General features: G+C 53.8%; 1 protein-coding gene across 14 annotated transcripts in view; it reads right to left on the bottom strand.

Annotated features, from left to right (window-relative positions):
* The window catches only part of MYO18A (myosin XVIIIA), a 101,994-nt gene that overhangs the window by 20,654 nt on the left and 56,623 nt on the right, over positions 1–24,717 (bottom strand). For all 14 annotated transcript variants that reach the window (XR_008375582.1, XM_053569617.1, XM_053569618.1 and 11 more), the window contains 23 exons: positions 24,316–24,492; positions 24,011–24,101; positions 23,521–23,713; positions 22,647–22,733; positions 20,269–20,410; positions 19,960–20,119; positions 18,441–18,627; positions 17,901–18,144; positions 14,173–14,282; positions 11,328–11,393; positions 8,230–8,358; positions 7,427–7,570; positions 6,963–7,052; positions 6,757–6,876; positions 6,461–6,572; positions 5,973–6,100; positions 5,533–5,687; positions 3,750–3,873; positions 3,461–3,661; positions 2,767–2,877; positions 2,146–2,250; positions 1,719–1,865; positions 1,221–1,334 (listed from right to left, as the gene is read on the bottom strand). Coding sequence is in view for 13 of the 14 variants with exons in the window: in XM_053569617.1 (XP_053425592.1) it covers positions 1,221–1,334; positions 1,719–1,865; positions 2,146–2,250; positions 2,767–2,877; positions 3,461–3,661; positions 3,750–3,873; positions 5,533–5,687; positions 5,973–6,100; positions 6,461–6,572; positions 6,757–6,876; positions 6,963–7,052; positions 7,427–7,570; positions 8,230–8,358; positions 11,328–11,393; positions 14,173–14,282; positions 17,901–18,144; positions 18,441–18,627; positions 19,960–20,119; positions 20,269–20,410; positions 22,647–22,733; positions 23,521–23,713; positions 24,011–24,101; positions 24,316–24,492 (3,137 nt within the window). In the remaining variant the exon portion in view is untranslated. The remainder of the gene's footprint in view (positions 1–1,220; positions 1,335–1,718; positions 1,866–2,145; positions 2,251–2,766; positions 2,878–3,460; positions 3,662–3,749; positions 3,874–5,532; positions 5,688–5,972; positions 6,101–6,460; positions 6,573–6,756; positions 6,877–6,962; positions 7,053–7,426; positions 7,571–8,229; positions 8,359–11,327; positions 11,394–14,172; positions 14,283–17,900; positions 18,145–18,440; positions 18,628–19,959; positions 20,120–20,268; positions 20,411–22,646; positions 22,734–23,520; positions 23,714–24,010; positions 24,102–24,315; positions 24,493–24,717) is intronic.

The following is a 24,717-nucleotide window of genomic DNA, read 5'->3' as shown; positions in this document are numbered from 1 at the left end:
CTTAGGTTCTCATTTCCCTCGAGACTGCCCACTCCCTGGGCATCCAGCCCCCACCGCCAGTCCCCTCCTGGGGGGAAGGGAAGAGACAGCCAACAGCAGCTTCAGGAAATGAATGAATCTATTAGCCTGTAATTCCAAACCAAAATGACTGCGTTGGCTCCTTCTCTGCCCCATCCATCTTGTTACTGGGCTGTAGGGAGCTGGGGAAGCCTCCGCCAAGAAATTTATTAACTCGGATTTAAATAAAATGGTAATTTTATAACAGCCTTTTTTAACACAATTAAGGAATTTGAATTACTCACCTGAAAACTGCTGAGGAGCACAAATGTCATGGGGATAAATCAAGCTTGTGAGATTGGCATCTCTCAGCAGCCAGGTGACTGGCCAGGGGGCCATGAAGCCAACAGCCAAGCTTGGCTTCCTCCCCTGCCCCACTCTCTGCCTAAGGAGGGACAGTGGTGGCCACATCCCAGTAATGAATTCTCTGCTGATGGATGGGCCATGGGAGAGGTGGGGAATTAAAAGGGAGGCATTAAATAAGAGGTCTAATTAGCTGCCGCTTGGGCTTGTCAGTGGGCTGGGCAGGGGAAAGGGAGGGAATCTGAGCCATCCCATCCTCTTATCGGTGCTTCTGCTAATCTCTAGGCACCTGTTTATGTCCCTCAGCCACATTAGCTGCTTTTATTTATGGTGTTGGGGCCTGCGGCCAAGCTCCCATAGGCAGGTGGTTAAAAGGGAGAAGGGCCCTTGCTGGCTCCCTCTTCTATCCACCTCTCCCTTTTTTTTCTTTTTTGTAGAGACAGAGTCTCACTTTATGGCCCTCGGTAGAGTGCCGGGGCCTTACACAGCTCACAGCAACCTCCAACTCCTGGGCTTAAGCGATTCTCTTGCCTCAGCCTCCCAAGTAGCTGGGACTACAGGTGCCTGCCACAACGCCTGGCTATTTTTTTTTTTTTTTTGGTTGCAGTTTGGCCGGGGCCAGGTTTGAACCCGCCTCCCTCGGTATATGGGGCCGGCGCCTTACCGACTGAGCCACAGGCGCTGCCCCGCCTCTCCCTTAATCCTCTGCTCTGAGTGGGGAGAGGCAGAGGAGGGGAGGCCAGTTCTCCCTGCAGGAAGACCTGGCAAGGAGGAACCCGTGTGGGGTAAAGGGAGCCAGAGTCGCAGCTCTATTCTCCCTCAGTGCCCTGAGCCCTGCCCTGTACACCCTGGGCCCTCACCGCTGTCTTGGCTTTGGCGATGTCATCAATCTGCAGGTGCAGGTCTTCAATCTCCACCTCCATGGCTTTCCTTGCTTTTACGGCTGCTGCACAGGTGAACTCTGATTCCTCCAGCTGGAACAGTGCCACCCCAGCCCGAGGGAGAGAGGTCAGCCACTCCCTGGGGCAAGAGGGCTATGCAAGGTGCTCGCAAGAGGGAGATGCTTTCCTCCTCCTCTGTTTACTTCAGACCCCAGGGCCATGGGCATCTCCTCCCGTGTGGGGAAGGTCACCAGGACACCAGGCCTCGTCCATACCACCCTGGGGCTTGGTGGTCAGACTGTACAGCATACAGAGACCCTGGGGAGTCTGGCTGTTCCAAATGGCTTCTCCCCCCTTTCCTGCCACCTTTCTTCCCAAGGACTCGAGGGCCACTGAGTAGAGCAAGAGGGGAAGAAAGAGAACTGAAAACACGAGCCTTGTGGCCCTGGACCAGCAACTTCCTCTCTGCACAGATACCTGGTTCTTGAGCTGGGCGATCTCCCTCTTGCTGGGCGCATTGTTCTTCAAGTGGTCCAGCATGAGCTGGGCGTCTGCCAGCAGGGCCTTGGTGCGCTTCAGGTCTTTCCGCAGCCGCTTCTCTGACTCAAAATCCCGCTGGTTCACCTGGGTTGGCACCAGTAGCTGAGGTCTGGGTTCCACCATGGGGCTTCCTCCTGTTGTCCCCCAATCCCCTCCTTACCCTGTCCTCATTATCAGAGTCTTTCCAATGGGCACTGACACCGGAAGTCCAGGGTCATGCTGGCCAAGGAGAAAGGCCCGGTGTGCCCAAGCACAGTGACATCCCCCCATCCACAGGAGGACAATGGACATCCCACCTTACCCCAGCTTGCTGTCCCTACACTTTCATTCCTTGGGCTGCGTGGGGCACAGCATCCTCACCCACCTGGTCGCTGAGTGTGGCGAGCTTGCCCTCTAGCTCCCGCTTCTCGCGCAGCACCTTCTGCTTGTCCTCATACTCTTCCTCCAGCTGCACTTCCATTTGTTTTAACTAGAGTACCGTGGGGACAGAGACCCGTCAGTCCCTTTAGTATCTGGTGCCAGGGAGCCCCCTTCCCTTCTGGGTTCCCCATCCCATGAGAGTAGTGGGGTAGGACTGAGCATGATGACCTCAGAGGGGACAGAACCTGAATTCCAAGTTAACAGGGTGCCAGAGCAGCTCGGGAGGGAGAGGAGGAATGGCAGACCACACACAGTGGCCACCTGAGCAGAGTGGAGACCTCTTCAGCCAGGCTAGCTGGCTGTGTGCAGCACCAGACCAGCATGAGACACACAGGGTTGGCTGCCCCTTGGCACAGAAAGCAGGGAACGTTAGTTCCTCAAGCTTCTCTGCAGATCGTTAGCCAACACATCCCAGCCAATGCCAGAAACCCAAGAGGAGATCCTGGTCCGGAATGGCAACAGAAAACAATATGGCTAAGGTAGGGAAACAGAAAGCCACTTGCTTTAAGGCAGCAGTGGGGGAAAAGGCCCTTACACCGTACAGGTAAGTGCCCAGATACCTTACCTTCTTCTGACATGACTGCCGGGCCTCCTCTACCTCCTCATCCCGACTCTCCATCTCCTTGGAATGAGTCTGCCTCATCCGCTCCATTTCCATCTCTAGACGCAGCTTGGCCTGGAGGTGGTTAGAGTAGGGACTGGGTTCCTTTCCTGGTAGTGCCCACTTCCTGGCCCCTGCCCCTGCCATGCAGCTCTCCCAAGGCTCAGGAGCTGAGAATGTCTCTGCCAGCCAGTTCCCTTTGTTCGTACTTTGCTCCCATGGCAGCCAGCTTCTCCAGAGAAGCTGAACACCCTTACTAGAGGTTTGGCACAGGTCCAGAGAGAGGCTGCTGAGAGTGGGGACAATTCTTCACCTTTTCCCTTTGGCCTGCAGGCTCTAGCTCCTGAGCTGACTAGGTGGCTCAGTGGTAGGCTGGGTGGGTGTGTGGCCCTCTGGCTGCTGTGCATTGGAGCTTCTCACGATTAGGGCTCAATCAGATGTGTTTTCTTAAGAAGCTTCATGAAAACTTAATTGTCTTCACACTGAGGCTGGCACAGATCAGGTAATCACTCTACATTTTGTGAGTAGGTGAACGTGTGAACAAAGGAATGAATGGAGGTAGGATCTTGCCCTCCCCTGGCCCATGTCCTGAGCTAGCTGGGAGATGGGGGTTCTCCCTGCTGCACCTCACCCTTCCCTTGGCCAAGCCCTCCAGTACCTGCTCTAACATCTGGATGGTCCCTGCCTGCTCGTCCAACTCCTCTTCTTGATCCTTGACCTTGGCCTCTAGGTCCCGGAGCTGTTTCTTGACCTTGGCCAGAGAGGCCTCGTCCTTGGACTCTTGGGAGGAAATGTCCTGGAGCTCAGCCTCTAGAGAGATGACCTTCTGGGTGAACCCTGCAAGGTCCATGTCTTTTTCCTGGAATGAAGTAGAAAATGAGGCTGGGGTAGAGCTGGCCCTAGCTGGGGACGGGGATGGGGACAGGACGGCAGGCAGCCCCACCTACCTCCAGCTGCTGCTTTAGGCTGAAAGCCTCAGCAAGGAGCATGTCCTTTTCCCGCTGCAGCTTCTCCCGCTGCAGCTTTTCCCGCTGGGCCTCCTCATGCGCCTGTGAGAGCTCACTGTCAAACCTGTGAGGGAGCATGGTGGCTCCATCAGATGAGGGAAGAGTCTGCCTCAGTGTCAAACAGACACTGCCAGGGAGTGGTGCCACAGATATGGACAAGACACAAGCAGGGGTGGAGGGATGCATGCAGTTCTAAGTTGGGGCTAGTGGGGAGGTGGAGGTAACACCCAGGAATTACAAGTCAGGCCACTGAGGTCCTGTCCTCAGATGGGGTGTGCCTCACTGAAAGAGCCCTTTCAGCAAGTGGGCCTATGGGGGACCCACAGACTGCTTCCAGGAAGAGATGCACAGGCCTTCCTCAGGATTTTTCAATTTCAACGGATCAAAGAGGGAGGGGCCAGGGTGAGGACTGAGTGGGCACTGGAATGGGTAGAAAAGGAGGTCCTACCTCATCACACTCACTTTCTGCATCATACTCACTTTCTACAGTTCAGTTCAAAAACTGTGGGTGGAGCCGCTTGCTCCAGCATCCACCTCTGGGCGCCAGCCTTTGGCCAGGACCATCCTAACAGGATGCCCCACGCCAGGCTGGGGCTGACAGCTTCCACGGGCACATGGTCGGGGCTGCCTCCTTCACTCTTTCCCTCCTTCTCTTCCCAGCCTTCCATTCCTGCCCAGTGTCTAACTAAGGAGCAAACTGATGAAATTCCTAACACCTTCCCTAAATAACTAATCAGTTTCCAGCCGAATTTGGACAGCTCCCCCCACCTAACCTAACATCAACAAAAAAAATCTAAGAAAACTGGGCAGCTGAAACCTAACAAATTGCCTGGCAGAGAGTGTGGCAGCATGGTAACCAGGCTGCTGGCACTGTCATCAGGGTGCTCAGAAGGGGGTCCTGCTCAGGGAGCTAGCCCATGGGTAAAGGGCTAGGGTGGGATAAAGATGAGAATGAGGGAGGTGGATAGTCACGGTGCAGAAGGGAGGAACAGACAACCTCCCCATTTCCCCTCACTTTCCTCAGAACACCAGTCCAGCTGGGAAGACAGCAGTGAGTCCAGGAGGTGGGGGAGGGGTCACCCAGGGTCACTGGAAAGGCTCTGCTCTGTACCCTCACTCCCAGGTCCTGGGTATGGGGCTGCCCCTTCACAAAGGCAACTGGTGCTCCACCGGGAAGCCCTTCTGCAGAGGAGTAATGGGTGCTGCTCCCACTCCCTGGGCAGCCTGCTGTTCCCGGGGCTTGTGAGTTCCTCAGTGTTCCTAATAAAGGCATCCCATTCCCATCCCCAGTCAGGGAAATTAATTTAGATTGGATTTTCTCCTATGAGGGCCACCCCCCTTCTCTGTGTCATTACCATAATGAGATGGAAGTGGCACGGTAGTTTAACGACATTAGTCAGGAGAGTGTGTTTGTGTAGCTGAGGCAACTGAGAGAGACGCAGAGCTGGGGGACCCAGTCAGCAGTTCCTGCAGGGGACCTGAGTAAGCCCAGGCAGGGGTGACAGCTACACAATGTGAGGAGCACATCCAAGAGCAGAGGCCTGAGTAGGCCTTCAGTGGGGATGTAGTCAGGACTGAACTGAGCCCCTCGTCTATGCTCCAGGACAAGTGACCTGAGAAGCAAGGCCATTGGCCAAATTCAGGTCCTCCCCTCTTCTTCCCTGAAAGGGGAGGAGGTGGCTGCTCTAGAAGGTTCTGAGCCCAGGGCGGGGGGCCCACCCACCTCCTCTGCTTCTTCTCCAGCTCGTGGTTGCGGACCTGCTGGCCCTCCAGGTGCAGCTTGGTATCCTGCAGCTCCGCCGTCAGCCGCTGGCACTTCTTCTTGAGTTGCTGCAGAGCCCGCTGACTCTCCTCGCTATCTGCCTGCAGGTCCCCAAGCTAGGGGCCAAGAAGAGGTGCAGGGCAGCAGCCAGGAGAGGTCCAGAAGCATTTGGTGGAGAAGAGGAGGAGAGGGAGGTGGGTGAGTGAGGGGAAGACCCAGTGGCGAAGGAGGGAGTCAGTCAGGGTCATCCAGGGAACCTAAGAAGCTCCAATGACAGTTTGTCCCCCGTTATCTATGCTGAGAGGATAACCTGCTGGCCTTCCTTCCCAGTCAGTCTCCTGGACCTGTGGGCCTTCAGTTCCCTGAGCAGACACGTGGTGCTGGCCCCTCCCCAGCCTTACCCGCCGCTCCAGCTGCCTCTTATTCTGCTGTTCCACCTCCAGCTTGTCCTCAAACTCCTGCTGCAGCCGCTTCTTGGTGAAGTCCACCTCCCGCATGGCTCGCTCATATTTTAACCTCCATTCACCACCTGTGGGGTTGAGGACAGATGAGGGAGGATGGGAGTCCCCAGAAGGCACTCTGCCATGGTGGGAGAAGACCAGAAGGAGAGATGTAGCTATATCTGCTGTCCTCTTCCTGTCATCTGTCATCTGTCCTGGCAGGAACTGCCAGGACTGCCCCTAGATGGTGTCATTATCATGGTGGTTATCGACACACCTGCTAATCTGCATTTATTGGCACCTCTGCCTTCTCACCTATTATTTCACCTTGGTCTCATAATAGCCCTAGGGAAGGGAGACAGGCCTGGATGAAGGGCCTGGTTACCCAGGGCTGGGCATCAGGGCTTGTTCCCCAGGCCACTGCGGAGCTGCTTGGGCCTCAGACCCACCTGCATCATCATCATCCACTTCTCCATTGATCTCAGCGGCCCGGATGAGACGGGCCTCCATCACCTCCATCTCCATCACTTCCATTTGCTTCTTCAGTGCATCGTACTGGGTCTGCGGAAGAGGGTTCATAAGCTGTGCCACTCCACTGCTCACTCAGTACCACCACCCCACTAACCACACAGACCACAGCCACTGGCTTACCCAGGCAGACATGGACGCGGGGCTGGGGTGAACAGGTGGGCACTAGAGTGTAGCAGTTACCAGCCTACTGTCCTCACCCTGGCCCTGCCCTCACCTGCAGCTCTTTCATTTCCTTCTCAGCACGGAGCCTCTCTGCGGTCTCTGCATCCAGCAGCTGGGAGGCAGACTCTCCTGTGTTACGTTCATCTGTCAGCTCCGATGTCAGCTCCGAGATCTGGGGTTGAAGGGAGGGAGTCACCACCAGTTGAAGTGCCTGCCTCACTCAGCCAGAACAGTAGGGGTCCTAAATGGGCCACTCACCCTGGTCTCCAGTCGGTCACTGTTGAGCCGCAGCTCATTCCGCTCCTTCTCCACCTTCTCGAGCTTGCTCCGGAGCTGCTGGATCTCCTCCTGGCATGGAGCAAGGAAGTGAGTCAGCGCTGCAAGGGGCTGGGGCCCTGGGTTTGCACCCCTGCAGTGAATGAAGCTGATAAAGCTCAGGCCAAGACAATGGGGGTGTGGGGGGCATCTGCAACAGGAGAGTCACTGCCTCGCACAGTCCCTGTCCCAATAAGCTGAGGATGCCTGAGATGTTATCCTAAGAGGCTGCCCAGGGGCTTGGCCAGCACTCCAGAGGGACACCTTCTGTTTATTGGGCATAGTTCAAGGACGCCAGCTCTCTGGACTAGACAAAGGAGTGCTTGAAAGCTCAAGACAGGCCGACAAGGCTCCTGCAGGTATGGATCACCTCCTAGCAACTCGGCCCTCCCCAGCTTGCTGCGTACGTCTTTGTTCCGGATCTGCTCCTCTGACAGCTGCACTTCGATGAGGGGCCTCACAGTGGTGAAGAGCTTCCACCAGGGCCAGTCCTTCACCCCTTTGTTCTTCTTGATGTTCTTCTGCACACAGCGAATGGCCAGGTCCTGGATCTGCAGTTGGGGTGGCGTCATGTACACAGGGATCTTAATCACTGTGGCCAAAGTCGGCCAAGGATCCTCTCCTGAGCTGCACAGCCCCCAATGTTGCTCCTCTGGCCTCCTGATCCTGAGGCAGACACTTCCCATGCTCCCCTTTGCCCCAGGCCCCCTCCATCCTGCAGAGGGTGGGCAACACGGAGTCTGGCCCTGGAGCCCTGCACTGGGCACTAACCACTCCACCATCATTAGGAATAATTTCGTCTGTTTTACTTGCTGCCTGATTATTTCCAGCACCCTGGCCTAGCTGTGCCATAAAACCTAATCTTGCTGAAACACAAGAGGCGGCAGTGCTGGCTGTTTTATGGACTTGCTAATAAGAAAAGGAGTCGCTGACACAGCTACTTAATCTTCATGGAGCAGCCTATGATCCAGAGACCACCTCTGCCTGGGCCTTGCTTCCCCCCAACACCCCTCAACACAGCCCTCTGACCATGCAAGTATACTCACTGGCACCCAGGAGCTGCCTATTCCCCACCCTGGTCCAGGGCAGGTGCCTGGGAGCTTCTTGCCTCTACAAGTTCCTGCAAGCCGCCCTCCCCCACCACCTCCAGGAACTCAGCTGTGCCCATCTAGGCTGCGGAGGGTTGGGGGAGGTGGTCTTAGAGCAGCACCTTCCTCTTCTTGAAGTGCTGGCGGGCAAGGTAGCCCCTGCAGGCTGCCTGGAATAGGGTTAGGTTCCTGCTGGTCTGTTCATCCCGCTGCTCCTCCAGCCGAGCCAATGTTCCTGCCCGGAAGAACACCTGTGAAAGGGCAGGCCAGTGAGGCCAGTGAGGCAGGACCCCGAGGCTGGGGACAGCAGAGCAGAGGGAAAGAGGTGAGGGGGGAACTGGGGAACAAGCACAGGAAACCAGTAGGCCAGGTAGTGCAGCCTTTGCTTGAAAAGAGCCTGAAAATCCAATTGTCTAAGAAAGGAGGGAGTAGCAGGAAGAGGCCCTGGGAAGGAGGGTTGGGGAAGAGTAAGGTGGGAAATTTAACTTCAAAAAGAGATGAAAGAGAAACAAAAGGGAAGATACCTGGGGTAAGGGGGCAAGAAAGAAAATGAAGCAGTCACTGGTCACACAGGGAGAAGATGCTCTTCGGCAATGACTGTGACAGCCCTGACTCCAGGACCGCCAACCAACACCGTCAATGTCCCCTGAGCCCGAAGTCCACTGCAGGGACTGGCTGATGGTTCCAGCCCCCTTTGCCACCCAGCCCCTGGGTCAGGCGAAGCACATGGTGGTGAGTGTCTGTGTGAGAAGCAGCCCCAGGGAGCAGCATGCAGAGGGGAGGGGAGGGGAAAGGAGGAGTCTCCTGCCTGCCCCCGCAGTTTCATCTCAGAGGCCTCCTCTTTCAAGTGCCAACCGCATCACACACACCCAGGTTTCACCTTCTCATGAAGAAGCCAGTGAGGTGGGTGGGGGCTGGCCCAGCCAAGGGACTTGTCATACAGGTTTGGGGGCTGGAGGGAAGACCCACGTGGAGGAACCAGCTGGGCACCCCCACCCCTGGCCTTTCCTCTCACTTTCCTGCTCTGAGATGACATTCAGTAGAAGCTGCCCTACTAAGAGGACTATGTGTGAGGGAGAATGATCAGGTAAAAAAAAGACTCTGGTATCCTTGAGAGGGTAGAGACACTTAAGTATATGGGTACCTCCACCTGGCACAGCACACAGAAAGTTCCCTTCAGGAGGGCAAAGAGAAGATGTGAAGTCTCTGGGAACAGAGGTCATGTAAATGAACTTAGAGCCAATGGGGACAGTATCCTAAGGACCCCCCTTCAGGGAATAAGTGAGGAGAGGTCCTAAACTTTCTGCTGAGCAAGCTTTGCCTATCGTGACTTCATGGAAAGCTAGTCTCTGAGGCTGACCTTGGAAAAAGTCAGCTTACCGCTTTGTGACATTTTGCTGAATCCCATAAGCGGGGCTCTGTGGGATCTCCCTGGGTCTCAAGCTCTACCTGAGCTCCAATTTCCCAGAATGTATGAGCCTGGGATTCCACTGGGGAAGGGACTATCCAAGTGCCCCTTGGAGGAGGGCACGAATGCTTGCTAGCACTCATAGCTACCTGACCAGGGCAGAAGGAATGGTCCATAAATGCACTAAGAAGAGAAAGAATGGTCTAGTGGCTAGGGTAGTGAGCCTCACACCTCTTTTGAACATTTGTGGGGTTCAGGATCCTTTTGGGTATCAGGTGAAAGCTCAGGGCCATCTCCTCCCCTAAATGCCCATTCATACAAATTTAACAATGTCTCCAGCCTCTCAGCCCCCTAAAGTCCTTGCCTGAACCCTCCAGGTCCCATGGGTCAGATGGAGACCCCTGTATTCTGAAGCAATGTGACAAACACACAGGGAATCCTTGCTCACCAGCCAGTGCTAACCAGAGCCTGGAAGGCCTGTGCTTTCTCTCCCAAACCAGTTGTGAGCAAACACCCAGTGTTGCCCCGGCTGTCCTGCCTCAGCTGCACACCTGGCAGAGGGTGGCAGAGGGTCTGAGATAGCAGCTGGGAAGATAGATCTGGGGACCAGGAATCGGCTGAAGGAGGTACCACTCACAGTGTCAGCCAGTATCAGCTCAGTCTGCTAGAGAGGTGGGAGTGGTGGGAAGGCCCAGTGTGAGCGAACCCAGGGAGAGAGCCTGGGGCTGAGGCAAATCCCTGACTGCCCCAGAGAGGAGGCTCAGCTGGTAGCCCCTGAGCTTACAAAAGCTGGGAGAGGGAACAGAGAGAAAGGAGGTGAGCCAGACACAGAGGCAGACAATGCAGAGACCCAAACCAGAAAATGACCCAAAGAGGATGGGACCACAAAAGACCCACAAGGAGAGAAACAGAAAAACACAAAACCAGAGACCAGCAAGGACTGCTGGGGCCAAAAGGAAAAGGGAAAACCAGGGCCAGCAGACACAAAGATACAGTGAGAGAAAGGGAGTCATAGTGAGGCAGAGGGCAGGAGAGACCAAGAAAGTGATTTGACATGCAGAGAAGGACACAGAACAGCGCACAAGTAAGACTCAAGCTTTTTGCCAAGCACCTCCTTCCATCTTAGAGTTCCTTCCCTCTCTGCTGACATTTGGACAGGTCCAGAACCTTCTCTCTGGCTTCCCAATACCCTTCCCTCCACCCCAGTCATTACAGCACATATGCAGATGCGGCCTGTCCAAGCCCCCCAGGCTCGGGAGAGAGGGGTGTGCAGGGCTCCCCACCTAGCTGACCCTTTGGTGTGGAGTGATGCGTGGCAGACTGGCACCCAGGGGCAGGCGGGGTTGCCTTTTATGCATGGTTCAGATAAGGAATCTGACCTGTGGGCAGGCAGCAGCAGCACGGCCTAACATGTACTGCTTGCCCTCCTGGGGCCCTGGGGTCCTTGACAACTTTCCAGGAGCTCTGCCTGCCACCTGGCTGCTTCTCCTGGTCTACCCTGCTCTGGTTCTCACCAGGGCTCAGACCACCTTCAACCCACTCTCTCCTGCTATCACAGAGGTGCTCATGGTACTGAACAAGCCAGTGATGCAGAGGGAGGAAAAGTTAAGTTTGCTGCATCTGAAATATCAACCTCCCCGGCCCCTGGCCCTGAAGGGGGCAGCTGAGAAGAGGGGCAGCCTCTGCGAGGCTGGGAGGGGTGGGGCTGGGAGTAGGGGTAGGACTCCAAAGGGGCAGCAGGAGACTTCCAATGTCTGGCTGACAGGGAGGCACAGAAGGGCAGGGCCAGCCGCCCTGCTGTAGGCAACTCACCCGGCTCAGGCCCATGCAGCAGCTGCTCTTTTCCAGGTCCAATGACTCCAGCAGTTCCTCCACTGCCTGTGGGGAGAGGCCTCCGTCAGGCAGCCCGCCCATGCCTCCCCTCACCACGCAGGACCTCACCCGGGCACTCGGCCCTTCCCTGCCCTCCTTCTTGATAGTCCAGTATTTATTCCAGTGTCAAGCACCGAGTTGAACTCTGGGGACACAGATCACTACAGGAGGAACAAACCATTTTGTTGGAAAGCAAGACAAGTGAGTCCACAAAGGAGCAGGCATCCACCTCAGACAAGATGGCTGCACAGAGCACCCTGGGGGCTGTTTATACTGAGCATTTCTATGCAGGTAAGAATCAGCTACACAAAGCAGGGAGAGGGCAATTCAGGCAGAGGACCCTGCCCCAGCAAAGGCCTGGGAGCACAAGACAGCAAAGGCACTGACACTCCAAGTAGTTCACTAGAACTGGGTAGGGGACTCGGGTGCAAAAAAGAAGTGGGCAGGAGCCAGAGTGTGTAGTCCCAGCTGCTTGGGAGGCTGAGGCAAGAGGATTGCTTGAGCCCAAGAATTTGAGATTGCTGGGAGCTATGACGCCATAGCACTCTACCTAGGGCGACAAAGTGAGACTCTGTCTCTAAAAAAAAAAAAATAGCCAGGTGGCTTGGCGCCTAAGGCTCAAGTGGCTAAGGCGCCAGCCACATACACCTGAAATGGTGGGTTCGAATGCAGCCTGGGCCCACCAAACAACAATGATGATGGCTGCAACCAAAAAATTAGCCAGGCTTTGTGGTGGGTGCCTGTAGTCCCAACACTTGGGAGGCAGAGGCAGAAGAATTGCTTGAGCCCAGGAGTTGGATGTTGCTGTGAGCTGTGATGCCAAAGCACTCTACCCAGGGCAACAGCTTGAGGCTCTGTCTCAAAAAAAAAAAAAGAAAAGAAAAAAGTTGCACATGGCTAAGAATTCAAGTAACAGAAGGATAGAAAAGTGCCCATTGGCTCTGCAACTATGGAAGGCAAGAGAAGAAAAGGCCAGTCTTAGGGTGGCATAGAGTGGGACCAGGCACCAATGGGTGCAGGTGCACGGTAGCCAGGGTGGGGGGTGGCAGGAAGAAAGTAAGTTATCAATGATATAGGGCAGGTGAGAGACAGTGGGTAGTCCAGAGAGGGACGACAGGAGGCTTCCTTCAGAGAGCAATGTCTGCAGAATGTTTCTGCACTGAGAGAAAAGAGCTGGGAGAGAAGACGCTGAAGGAACAAGAAAGAGTTAGCATCGATGAACAGTCATCTGGGGAGACCAAAGGGGTTCTGAAGCCTGGGAGACAGGATTGGAGGTATCCTCTCCTAGCATGTCAGGGCTGGGGGAAGGAGGCACAAGAAGAGAAGTTTGAAGAAGGCAGAAAAAGAAGGTGAAGCCTTGATTTCATTAAAGCTTGGAGGCAAGGTCATCTGGGAAGGTGAAGTCGGTAGGATTTGAGAAGGATAGTGAATAGAACAGCACGTAAAAGGCCTAGAATCAGGGCTAGGTAAGGAGGGACACATGGAAGACTTGCTGGCCATCCCAAGGGGCCCAGGTAAGGCTGAAGACCATGAATCTGCGGGAATTCAAGTCCATACAGTTGTATAATTTTCTCTCACAACCCTTGGGAACCCAAAGCTGGGCCTTTTGCAGGGAGGAGGGTTGGTGGCAGGGCAGTTATTGTAGGAGGCTTAGGAGGGGTGAGGGATGAAGGCAGATGACAGGGTGGACTGAAGCACCAAGGCTATGCAAAAAAGGAAGTAAAGTTGGGAGGGACCCTGACAGAGTGGAGAAAATGGAGTAGGGTCCAGAAAAGAGATCTTGATGGAGTCAGCAGGTGTCCCGAGAGGAAGTGAGAAGTGAGACTCAAAGACAGGAGGCTATGGTCAGGATTTCAGAGGTGGAGCTTTCCAGGGATGAGGAGATCCCAGTGTAGCTGTGAGTGGGAAGCTGGAGTGGAGGTTGAGGGCCTGAGAAGAGGGAACAATATGGTCAGCTATATCCACACCAGGGTCACCCAACACCCTGGCAGGCCTGGGGACAGAAAGGTCTTCAAGGGCTCCATGAATATGGGTCTGGGGCAAGGGGAGGGGCACACACAGACAAGGCTGGGTATTGCTGTGGAGCTTCCTGCCCTGTGATGCAGAGCCCTCCCTTTTAGGGAAGCTCTCTTAAGGTCTGAGATGCCTTTCGAGTCAGGCTGGGTGCCTGAGGCCTGAGCACAGCCAATGAAGGTTCCTCTGCTCAAGGCACTTCAGTTATCTGAGGAGCTGCCGCTGGGATCTAACCTAGAATGGCAGAGAGAGATCCCTTCTGCAGCCACAAATACACCAACCTGGGCTGGCAAAGGACCCGGCAGTCTTGAGGTCACCCTGGCACCAAGGAGGTCTTGCCTGTCAACCCTCATTCTAGGAAGGATGTTTGCCCCAGCTGTGGCCAGCTTTCTGCTTCAGGAATCAATTCCTGACATGGAGGCCAAGGTTGGGGCCCAGGTACCATCAGTGGAGTACCCAAATCACTAGTTCTCTTCTGCCACCTGGAAGGCCCTGGCCTGCGAGCTCTTAGATAATCATTTGGCTTACTAGAGAGCAGACACCCCCAGCTTGAGCCTCCAAAGAGGTTGGTTCTTTTCCAATTCCTACAGTCCATGCCCCAGGCTGCCATCTTTCCACTGCTACAGCTTGGTGCCTGTCCTGGCCCTGGCCAGCCTAAACCAGAGGTCTGAACAATGGCAAACAACTGTCTCTGGGGAAGGAAGGACAGATGTTTGGAAGGGCCTGAGCAGAGGAAGAGGTGTCTGCTGGGAGTCTGGAGACCCAGACCTACCCGCCTTTCATCCACCACAATGTAGTTGCGCCCATGTTTCTTGGTCAGGTGTGGGGCCAGGACATCAAAGCGGCGACGGAACTCGGAAAACACCATGTGGTCAGGGTAACCTGGAGAGAGAGAGCAGCCCATAGGCAGGCCTGTTAACACCGGTTCTGCCTGCTCCCAGAATACCCCAGTAGCCACTGGTGCCTGGGCAGCCAGTGGGGAGTCAACCTAAAGGGGAAGAAACTGCTGGGAGCGGGGAGCCTGTGGGTAAGGCAGGCCGGGAAAGGAGAGCTGAGAGGGAGGAGGCTAAGAAGACAATCGGGGTTGCTCCACAGAAGGTGGGCAGGTTTAAAAAGGCAATGGATTCCTCCAGAAGAAATCAAATTCCAGGCCAGGCATGGTGGCTCATGCCTGTAATCCTAGCACTCTAGAAGGCTGAGGCAGGTAGATTGCTTGAGTTCAGGAGTTCAAGACCAGTCTGAGTAAGAGTGAGGCCCAACTTTAGAAAAAAAAATAGAAAAACTAGCCAGGTACAGTGGTGCCAACAGTCCCAGATACTTGGGAGGCTGAGGCAGGAGGAATCCTCAAACCTGAGTTTGAGGTTGCTGTGAACTATGATGCCACAACACTGTAGCCAGGGTAACAGAGGTAAGACTTTGTCTCAAAATAAAAGAAGAAATCAAATTCCTAGTTTGCTAGTCCTGCAAATTGGAGGGCAGGGGAGTGGAGGGGCAGGTGATCTGGAAGAAGTGCTGTGGGGATCTGGGTGATCTAGAAGGTGCCTTCTTGCTCTCTAAATCTATGACTCTGTGACAACCCAGAGAGACTTAAGAAAAATAATAAGGCGGGCGGCACCTGTGGCTCAAAGGGGTAGGGCGCCAGCCCCATATGCCAGAGGTGGTGGGTTCAAACCCAGCCCTGGCCAAAAACTGCAAAAAACAAAAAAAAAAAAAAAAAAAGAAAGAAAGAAAAGAAAAATAATAAGGCATCAGGAGGTAGCACAGAGGAAAAGTGCCTGGGTTGGGCACTGGAATCCTGACCCTGCCTCTTAGGATCATGTAACCTTGGACCAGTCACTCAACCTCTTTGAATCTCAGACTTCATTTTTATGTGGGGGTCCTAGCATTTATCTTGTATGGTAGTCATGGAGTTGGAAGGAGAAAAACGGGTAGGATTGGGTAAAAGGTCTGACTTTACCACGATACAAATCATCCCTGCGACAACAAAAAAAAATTAATTTTTACCCCCAACTCTATTTCTTTTTTTAAATAAAGGAAAGAAAACAAATAAAAAAAAAGAAACCAATCTAGCTCGCTTGGTAGACGGTCACTAAAACACTCCTTTCCTTTCCTGTGCCCACTGAAACGGGCTATGAGAAAGGGCTCCCCTCCCTGCCATACCCTGAGCCCTAGGCCAAGTGACCAAAAGATTTATAGATTCTCTTTCCTTGAGTTTCTGGGCTTCAGGTTGGGAGGAGGGGTGAGATGGCTTCTGGTTTGCAGCAATGGTGGCCAGCTGGAGGGGACTCTGAGTCAATCTGATTTCAACCAGAGTCCCCACTGGAGGACCAAGAAATCCACTCCTGCAGAATCATAGAATTTCAAACCAGAAAAGGGTCTTAAACCAGATCAACTCATTTTTCAGATATGGAAACTTAAGCCTGAGAGACAGAGTGACTAGCTTGTTCAAGGTCACAAAGGCTGTAGCAGGGGCAGGACCAGACTCCAAACGTGGGCTCCTGACAGCCAGCTGGGGGCTCGCTTCATAGCACCACCAGGCCAGCCAGCTCTGGGAATCCCTCCAACTGGGAGATGAGGCTGATGCATGTGCCTGATAATTGAAACAGGAGGCGGGGGCTGCTGAGGGGCCAAGACAAAGTGAGCTATTGATTGTATCTGAATTGCAATTAAATTGATGGGCCAGGATAGCAGGTCTGGACGCCTGGCATCTTAATTAATCATCAGCGCTATCGTCGGTGGCTGGGGGCCGGGTGAGGGAAGGGGGACCTGCTGCTGCTGCCACATCGATCTGCTTGTTTGAGTAAAGCACATTGATTTTGGTTCAGAGCGGTAACAATCTGGTTTTGAAATAATAAACACCAACTCCATATCAAGATGTGGGGACAGATCGATGATTTATTTAGAGCAGGGCAGAGAGCCCGTTTCCTGGCTTTGACTGCTAAGGAAAAGTGACTGATGCCTATGGGGATACCTCAAGGGGACCTGGCTATGGGTGGATGGGACCCTGCCTGCTCATCTAACCAAGGAAAAAGCAGCAGAAACCCAGCAACTCATAACCTCACAGGCAAACAAAATCCTACATGAGAGGCATGATTCTGAGGCCAGCCTGCCTAGGTCACATCCTGCTCTGCTACTCACAAGCTGTGCAACCTTGGACAGGCTACTTAAATCTCTGAGCCTCAGGAGACAACAGTAGTGCCCACCTCATGAGGTTGATGTGAAGAGTAAATGACTTAATGTGTGAGAAGAGTTTAGAATAGTGTCTGGCATGCAGTAAATCCACTAAAGGACTCTAAGCAACTACCATTACTGTCATGCTACCCATCCCCTCCTCTAGATAGGTCCCTAAAAAGGGTTTGTTCGACTGTTCTTGGGAATTGAAAAATCTACCGCCTCATTTCCCACTGGGCAGGAGGCTCCAAAAGGGCACTGCGTCTGCTGCTATGGGCAAAGCTGACCTGTCCAAATTAGGGACACGGGGAAGGATGGAGCCTGGACAAACAACAGGGAATATGAGGCAAGGAGGGGAAGGGGGAGAAGAGAACTTGAGCCTAGAAGGGAGAGGGGGATGAGGGGAGACTGCAGGGTGGAAAGAAACAGAGAAAGAAATAAGCACCCATGGGGATACCTCGAGTGGACCTGGCTATAGATAGGTGGTCTGGGAGAGATGAGAAGAGAAAGCCCCCAGCTGGGCATGGTGGCTCACACCTATAATCCTAGAATTTTGGGAGGCCGAGGCAGGTGGATTGTTTGAGCTCAGGAGTTTGAGACCAGCCTGAGCAAGAGTGAGACCCTGTCTCTACCAAAACCAGAAAAACTAGCCAGGGATGGTTGTGCCTGCCTGTAGTCCCAGCTACTTGAGAGGCTGAGGCAAGAGGATTGCTCAAGCCCAAGAGTTTGAGGTTGCTGTGAGCTATGATGCTTTGGCACTCTACCCACGATAACAGGGTGAAACTCTGTATCAAACAACAACAACAACAGCAACAACAACAAAAACCCCAATAAGCGAGCTGGCTTATTGTAGCTCACACTTGTGACTCCAGCACTCTGGGAGGCCAAGGCGGGTAGATCACTTGAGCTGAGGCGTTTGAAACCAGCCTGAGCAAGAGTAAAACCCTGTCTCTACTCAAAATAGAAAAACTAGCAGCATGTTGTGGCGGGTGCCTGTAGTTCCAGCTACTCGGGAGGCTGAGGCAAGAGAATCAGTTGAGCCCAAGAGTTTGAGGTTGCTGTGAGCTATGATGCCACCGCACTCTACACAGGGCAACAGAATGAGACTCTGTCTCAAAACAAGAAAAAAGAGAAAGAGAGGAAAAAAACCAAAACAAAAAACCCCAAGAGAACCCCTAGAGGAGGCTCCAGAGCAGAAAGCAGGAAAAAGACAGGGCTGTCCTGAGACAGGTGGAAAGTAGCAATCCTTCAGCCTGTGGGCCCATTTGGGAGGTCGGCAAGGCTAGTTCTAGAAAAGAGAGCCAAAGATTAGGGGGAAGGAAGCCCCACCTTGGCGGTACATGCGTATGGCATCTAGCAGGCGAGAGCCACGGAGCTGGGCACGAAGTAGGGGCACGTCCAGCTGTAGGAGCCCAGCTTCGCAGTGGTCTCCTGAGGGCAGGTCCAGCTCACTGCTGCTGCTGACTCGGCGGGAGGATGCAGAACGGGGCTCCCCAGCCCAGCCCTCAGCCACAGGCAGAAAGCAGTGCACAAAATGCAGCTTAGACTTCTTGATGGTGTCAATGAGGGCATCCTGCCAAAGGAAAGGGACCACTCTCAGTGGGCTCTGATGGTTGTGCTCAGGAGAGCAGGGACTGGTGCCAGCACCTCCACTCCTCACAGGATAGCAGGCATCCCAGCACCAGCTAGAACATGCTAAACCTGGACGACTGCCCTCTGCAGGCCCTGATGGCCACTCAGAGGCAGCAGCACTGAAAAGAAGGCCCTTCCTATCCACCCAGGGCACTGGCTGACCTCAGCATGCCTGAGTGCCCAGGCCTATTGGCCAGGGGTAAGGAAGAGCCCTGGGGCCTGGGCTGGCACACTCACCACCTGCAGCTTAATCTGGATGCACAGTGACTTCTTCTTGACAGCTGCCATGCCTGTGGTAAAGGTCTTCCTCATGCTGGTGGCCCGGCGCAGTGCCAGCTGTGAGCCGCCCTCCAAGCCTGCGATGGAGCCTGAGAGCACCGTGGCACTGCCTGCCCGGCCCAGAAACAGGTTGCTGATGATTTTTCTGCCAGAGGCAGAGGGAAGGCAAGGAATCACATTAATTGAGCAGTAGAGGCCTTTCCTCCTCCCAACTGCCAGGGATCCAAACAACCCCCATATAGCCATGGCCAGGGGCCTGGGTTATCTGGGCTGCATGCCCAAACCCTATGGAGAAACTTTAGAGAAATTTTCAAAGAAGTGAAAAGCCAGAGGTGAGCAGAAGCCAAGGGACAGGCAGGATTGGACAGAGCGGGGCAATCTACTCATCTCCCTCATCACAGAAGGCAAAGGTATAGAAAGGGTTTCTAATGTGGCAGGAGAGATTAGAGTTCAACATCTTCTTCTTCTTCTTTTTTTAAGAGACAGGGTCTCACTATGTTGCCCAGGCTAGAGTGCAGTGGCTATTCATAGGCACGATCCCACTATAGATCAGCATGTGAGCTCTGACCCGCTCTGTTTCCGACCTAGGCCAGTTTGCCCCTCCTTGGGCAACCTGGTGGCCCCCTGCTCCAGGGAGGTCACCATACTGATGCCGAAATTAGTGTGGACACCAGATCAGCATAGCGCACTACAACCCAGAACTCCTGGACTCAACCGATCCTCCTGTCTCAGCCTCCTGAGTAGCTGGAACTACAGGCACGTGCCACCATACCCAGTGAGTTCAACATCTTCTAACATGCTCTATAATTTACCTTTTTTTTTTTTTTGTAGAGACAGAGTCTCATTTTGTTGCCCTTGGTAGAGTGCTGTGGCGTTAACACAGCTCATAGCAACCTCCAACTCCTGGGCTTAGGTGATTCTCTTTGCCTCAGCCTCCTGAGTAGCTGGGATTACAGGCATCTGCCACAATGCCTGGCTTTTTTTGTCGCAGTTTGGCCTGGGGCTGGGTTTGAACCCACTGCCCTTGGTATATGGGGCCAGCGCCCTACTCACTGAGCCACAGGCGCTGTCCTATAATTTACTTATTACATGGACTGTTCATTATTCCTGTCCCCCTACAAGAATGTAAATTCTACAAAGGCAGGGATTCTTATTCTGTTTACTGCTATCTGCCAAGCATTTAGAAACCTCTGTCAGAGAGTAGGTGCCTACTGATCATCTACTGAAGAAATGAATGGAATACAGGGCTTATATGACCGAGCGGCCTCTAAGACTGCTCCTTCTTTGAAGAATGTAAGGGTGTTATTAAAATTTAAAACTAAAGGTTCTTCAGCCATGTCTGTCTCCTACCTCTACTCCAGGAGGCCACCTCCACCCACCAAGGCCAACTGGCTTGGCTACCTCTGTGGCTTCTTCAGGGGAAAGGAGCCCCAAACAGTTCTGGGGATCAGAGAGGAGCAGAGTGAGTGGTTCTTACTTCTGGGAGTCCTGCAGGAGCCGGGGGGCATTCTGGGTGGCTGGATTCTGCTTGGTGTAGCTCAGCCAGCCGGCCATGCTGTACTCTACCCAGTTGGTGCCATGGCTGTGGCCCAGGAGAAAATGGTGTGGTTTGCTGCTGCGCAGAAGGGGGCTTTGGCCTGAGAGTGGGAACAGCAAGGTTCAGATTGTCAAGACCAGACACAGAGCCTGGGGAACAACTGAGTCCCCAGGTGGTGCCACCTAGACCCATATAGGTGGGTCGTTTGGTCAGCAAGCAGAGAAACTAAGCTGTAGGGATGCCACCTACCTTTCTTGTCACCCTCTTGGGGCCCATAATAGGAAAAAAGGCGCTCCAGAAGGGTGTCCTCAGTGGCCCCTGGCACCAGAGCCTCTTCTTCCAATAGCCACAGCAGGCCCCTTGCCTCGTTGGCTCGGGCCAGTGAGCGGACCTGTGGAGAAGGAAAGCAGCCCCACCTTGTCACATGGAGTGGGGAAAGGAGCCAGGCATCCTGGCCCCAACCGTACACTACAAACGTGCTACACAAGTGCACACACACTGCAGCTCCCGCTGCTCGCTGATACAGTGGGGAGGTGGGTAGCAAGGGCCAAGAGGGGCCTGGAAAGGGATCAGAGAGAAGCCCACAGCAAAATGCAATTCTTAGGACTCATGTCCATAGTCAGCAAAGACTGAAGGCTTCCTATTAACCTTACCCAAGACTCTCCTTCACCTGCACCCCTCAGAGGTCACCAGGGGTTATTGCTCCCACTCCATGGGAGTCTTTAGGGTTTTGAGCACAGTGCCTGGGCCAAAGGAAGCTCTTAATAAGTGATGGCTATGGAGTTAACCCTGGTCCCCCAGAGGGGAGAACCCAGAGAGGGCACAGATTGCTGCAGGTGGGATCATTGCAGGGTACAAACTCAAGGGCCAAGAGTGTAAGACAGGAGACTCAATGGATGTGGCAGCCAAAGTGGGCAGAGACTGGGGCAAGCTAGAGAACAAATGTTTCCATCTGAACGGGACAACTGCCACTAACACTGGCCTAGTGTTGATAAGTCCTCTGTTTTTTTCAAGAGAAGGTGGAAATAGAAACTTCTGATCTCCTCTCTCTCTTTCTCTCTCTGTCTGACAGAGTCTTGCTCTGTTGCTCTGGGCAGAGCACAGTGGTACCATCATAGCTTATAGCAGCCTCAAACTCCAGGGTTCAAGCAATCCTCCTGCCTCAGAATCCCAAGTAGCTGGGACTACAGCCACACACCATCACACCCAGCAGATTTTTTTCTATTCTTAGTAGAGACAAGGTCTTGCTCTTGCTCAGGCTGATAGCATTCTGATTTCTGATACCCCATGAAGACTAAACAAACTACGACTATGGCCACATCTGGCCTGAAGGTAACTTTTTTAAAGCATTTCCATGTCTTCCTTGGGCAAGAAAGACTGACCCTTCCCCATACCTTATTCTGGCCTGGCCTTTAGGAATTGGAGGACAAGTGCCATTTTGCCTCTCTTTGACCCCAGCTACCTATATCTCCTCCTCACGGCTGCCCAAGGGAGTCTGTGTGATTATCACAAGGAAGAAGGATGTGGCCAAGGGCTGAGGGGCATCCCCAGTGGCTGAAGCTGAGTGGAAGAAAGAGCGATGAAGCCATCAGATGTAAGTGGCAGGCTTGGCACCCCCCTTCCTGGGGTGCAGCTGCCTGATGACAAGGCTACTCAGAGTGGAGAGCATGCAGGGGAAAAAGGATGGCTGAGCCCCATCCAAACACACTGTCTGACCCACTTCTGCTCACAAGTCACATGTGCTGACTTCCCTTGTCTCTTGGGAATGGCAAGGGCTCTCAAGTGAGGCCACCATGGGAGCCCAGGTGGCAGGAAAAGAAAACCCAACTTCCCTGGGGAGACTCGGTACTTGGGCACTTTAAGCATTTGTCTCCAGAGGGATACTTGCTTTCCCTGGGGCTCACCACTTGTGCTAGCCAAGCATGGCCTTACTGCAGGGAGCAGGGCAGGAATCAAAGCACAGGCAGGATATCAGCAGCCTAGCAAAAACGCTGGCTCGCCATTAAAGCTCCTTATGCAATTTCTCTAATGGAAGACAATCACCAAATGCCAAGTGCTTTTGGTCATCAGGTCAGCCAGTTTCCCATCAAGCACTAAGGTGCCCAAGACACTACCACAAAGGTGATGGTGGCCACCCACAAGGTTAAGGGTCAAGGGCTCACATCCATGACAGCCCCCAGAAAGGGTCTTAGAGCTTGGCACTGTTCCCTGTTTGAGTGGGGCCCTGCTAGGCTGCATCAGTCATCTTCTTGGGGACAATGGGAGGGAATGACTATGTCCCTGGGATCCAGGCCCTCACACCAGACACAGTGGAGACTCAGCCAGTCATGGGATGAGGACTGAGCCTCAGCTGGTGAGGGAGGAGGTACACCTTCCTGCCTGCATAGGACACAGGTGGGCTATGGCTCTCATTGCACCAGGGCAGAAGAAAGTGCTACCTTCCTGGCCAGACTGTCCGAGTGCTCTAGGGAAGCACAAAAGTGCTTGGTATCTGGGCATGATTGCTTGGCCTTCCCTCACCTTGCAGTGGCTTCCCCAGTAGCAGCTCAGATGGGAAGGGCTCAACCAGAGGGAGAGAGGTGGGAAATGAGAGAGAAAGCTAACCCATACTCCCATGGAAAGCCTACCAGAGCCTGATGGGGTGCCTGGTCCACAGTGGACACAGAGTCATCTGTGGTTGGCTCCAAGTCATCAAACGCCAGCTCGATGTTCTCCTAGGAAAGAAGGCAGTGCAATACTGAGTGTGGGGGCCATGTGTGGACGTACACCCCTATGAATAGCCTGAGAAGGGACTCTGAGCATAAGTCAGCAAGGCCAACCTCCCAAATGACAAACTGTTTACCAACTCCCAAGGCAACACACCTGTATTTTTTGACAGCTAAAATTCTCATAACCTCTTTTTATACTAAGCCAAAGTCACATTCTCCTGTTATTCACATCAGTTGATTAGGCAATACAGGAGAAGCCTACTCTCAATTTCACACGATCATCCTTGAAACACTTAAAGACAACTGTCATTTTCCTCCTGAATCTTCTCTCATCCAAAATAAATATCCTCCCCAATTCATTCAGTTCACCTCTATGTGAGGTATGATTCCAGATCTTGTCCCATCTGGGACACCCTTGTATGGAGTGGCACTAAATAATCCACCACCCATCCTCACATCAGGAAAAGGAAACAGGGAAGGCCAGGCCCAGACACACTGGGAAGCAAGAACTACACTGTGGCAATTCACATGGCTGGAGGGGCCTTGAAGGAGGGTGAAGGGATCCCAGGGACCCCAAATGCACCTTTAGCTTCTTAGAGAGTAAATGCTCCACAGAGTAAGAACGTAGCCAAAGCTAAAGGCCAGAAACAGGGGGCAGGACAATGACCTCCATTCCAGAGAGCACAGGAGGACACAAACAAAGGAGTAAAGGCAGGAGGGGTGGTGCCTTCCACCTCCACAGGCACTCTCTCTAGAGCGCTGAGGCCAGAAAGTGAGGCTGTTATCCCCTTACCTCCTTGTATCTTTCCAACTCCTGCACAAAGGTTCGTTCGTGGAAGAGCCTCTGTAGCCGGTCCTGGACGTAGTTGTGGCACAGTTCTTCAAAGGAGGCTCCACGGGCTGATCCACCCTGCTCAGGGTTCTGGAAGCCCGGAGTGTCCACAATCATCATGGAGCAGAGTGAGTGCTGGCTGGACTTGAGAGCCCTTTGTAGGGAGAGCGTAAGTCAGAGCTGGCCAGGGCAATGCCAAACAGCAGGCCCCAGTGGTCTGCCCCTGGCACCAGTCAGCTCTTCCCTGCTCCAAGCCAGGTCCCCATCCCTACCCAGATGCCCAGGGCCCTGGTGAGAAGGACTGGCTTTGCTTTGCTCATGGCCCACGGGACAGTGAGCCCTCTGCTGGTGGAAGACAGCTCTGCCTCAGCCAGCCACAGGTGCAAAGGTGTCAACTTCACCTTTGCCAAAGCAGGAAGCAGGGAGGCCCTGTGTCCTGCCTAGCACTCACCTGTTCACCAGGGAGACCAGAAGGGTGAAGAGCTCACTGTAGAGGCCAGATGCCATGCCCTCTAAGCACTCCAGTGCACTCAGTTTGGGGCCTGCGGGGCAAGAGGATCAGCTCTATCTCCCACTCCCTGGGGCTCCCCACCTGGGTATGTTCCCTACCCTGCTTGGGGCTCTGGGGCTCAGCCTCCTCCACCAATGGAGGCATCTCTTCACTCCAGCAATCCCTTCCACCCCCAGAAATGTCAGCAGGCTGTGGATGAGACCTCCTACTCACATCTACCTACCAGGGGGCTAAGGGTAGGGTACCTGTGCTATCTCCCAGGCTGCTCTCCTCAGGTCCCTGGCGGAAGGAGGTGGACCGCTGCAAGGTGCCACCCTTGTGCTGGTGCTTGAAGATGGCTGAGGACAGCTCCTCTAGGTTACAGCCCAGCAAGTAGGCAGCCTTCTGGGCCCATTCATGACGAGCAAACTGCTTACGCCCAGCTGTGGGGTGAAAAAAAGGATCTGGCATCTTGGGCCTTTCTCCTTAGGCCAGATGATGACCACTATGCATTCCTCCTCACAGGACTGGGGAGTGGGTATCTCCTGGAGGAAAAAAACAGCCCTGAGGACACCAGATGGGTTTCTGGCAGGACAGGGACAGCCAGCAGCTACCAGCACTTCCTGTGTCTCTGGGGAATGGAAGGAATGAACAGGCCCTAAAAGAGG

This window comes from Nycticebus coucang, chromosome 18, assembly GCF_027406575.1.
Source record: "Nycticebus coucang isolate mNycCou1 chromosome 18, mNycCou1.pri, whole genome shotgun sequence".
In the NCBI taxonomy this organism is placed as follows: domain Eukaryota; kingdom Metazoa; phylum Chordata; class Mammalia; order Primates; family Lorisidae; genus Nycticebus; species Nycticebus coucang.
This window is presented reverse-complemented; position numbering and strand designations above follow the sequence as displayed.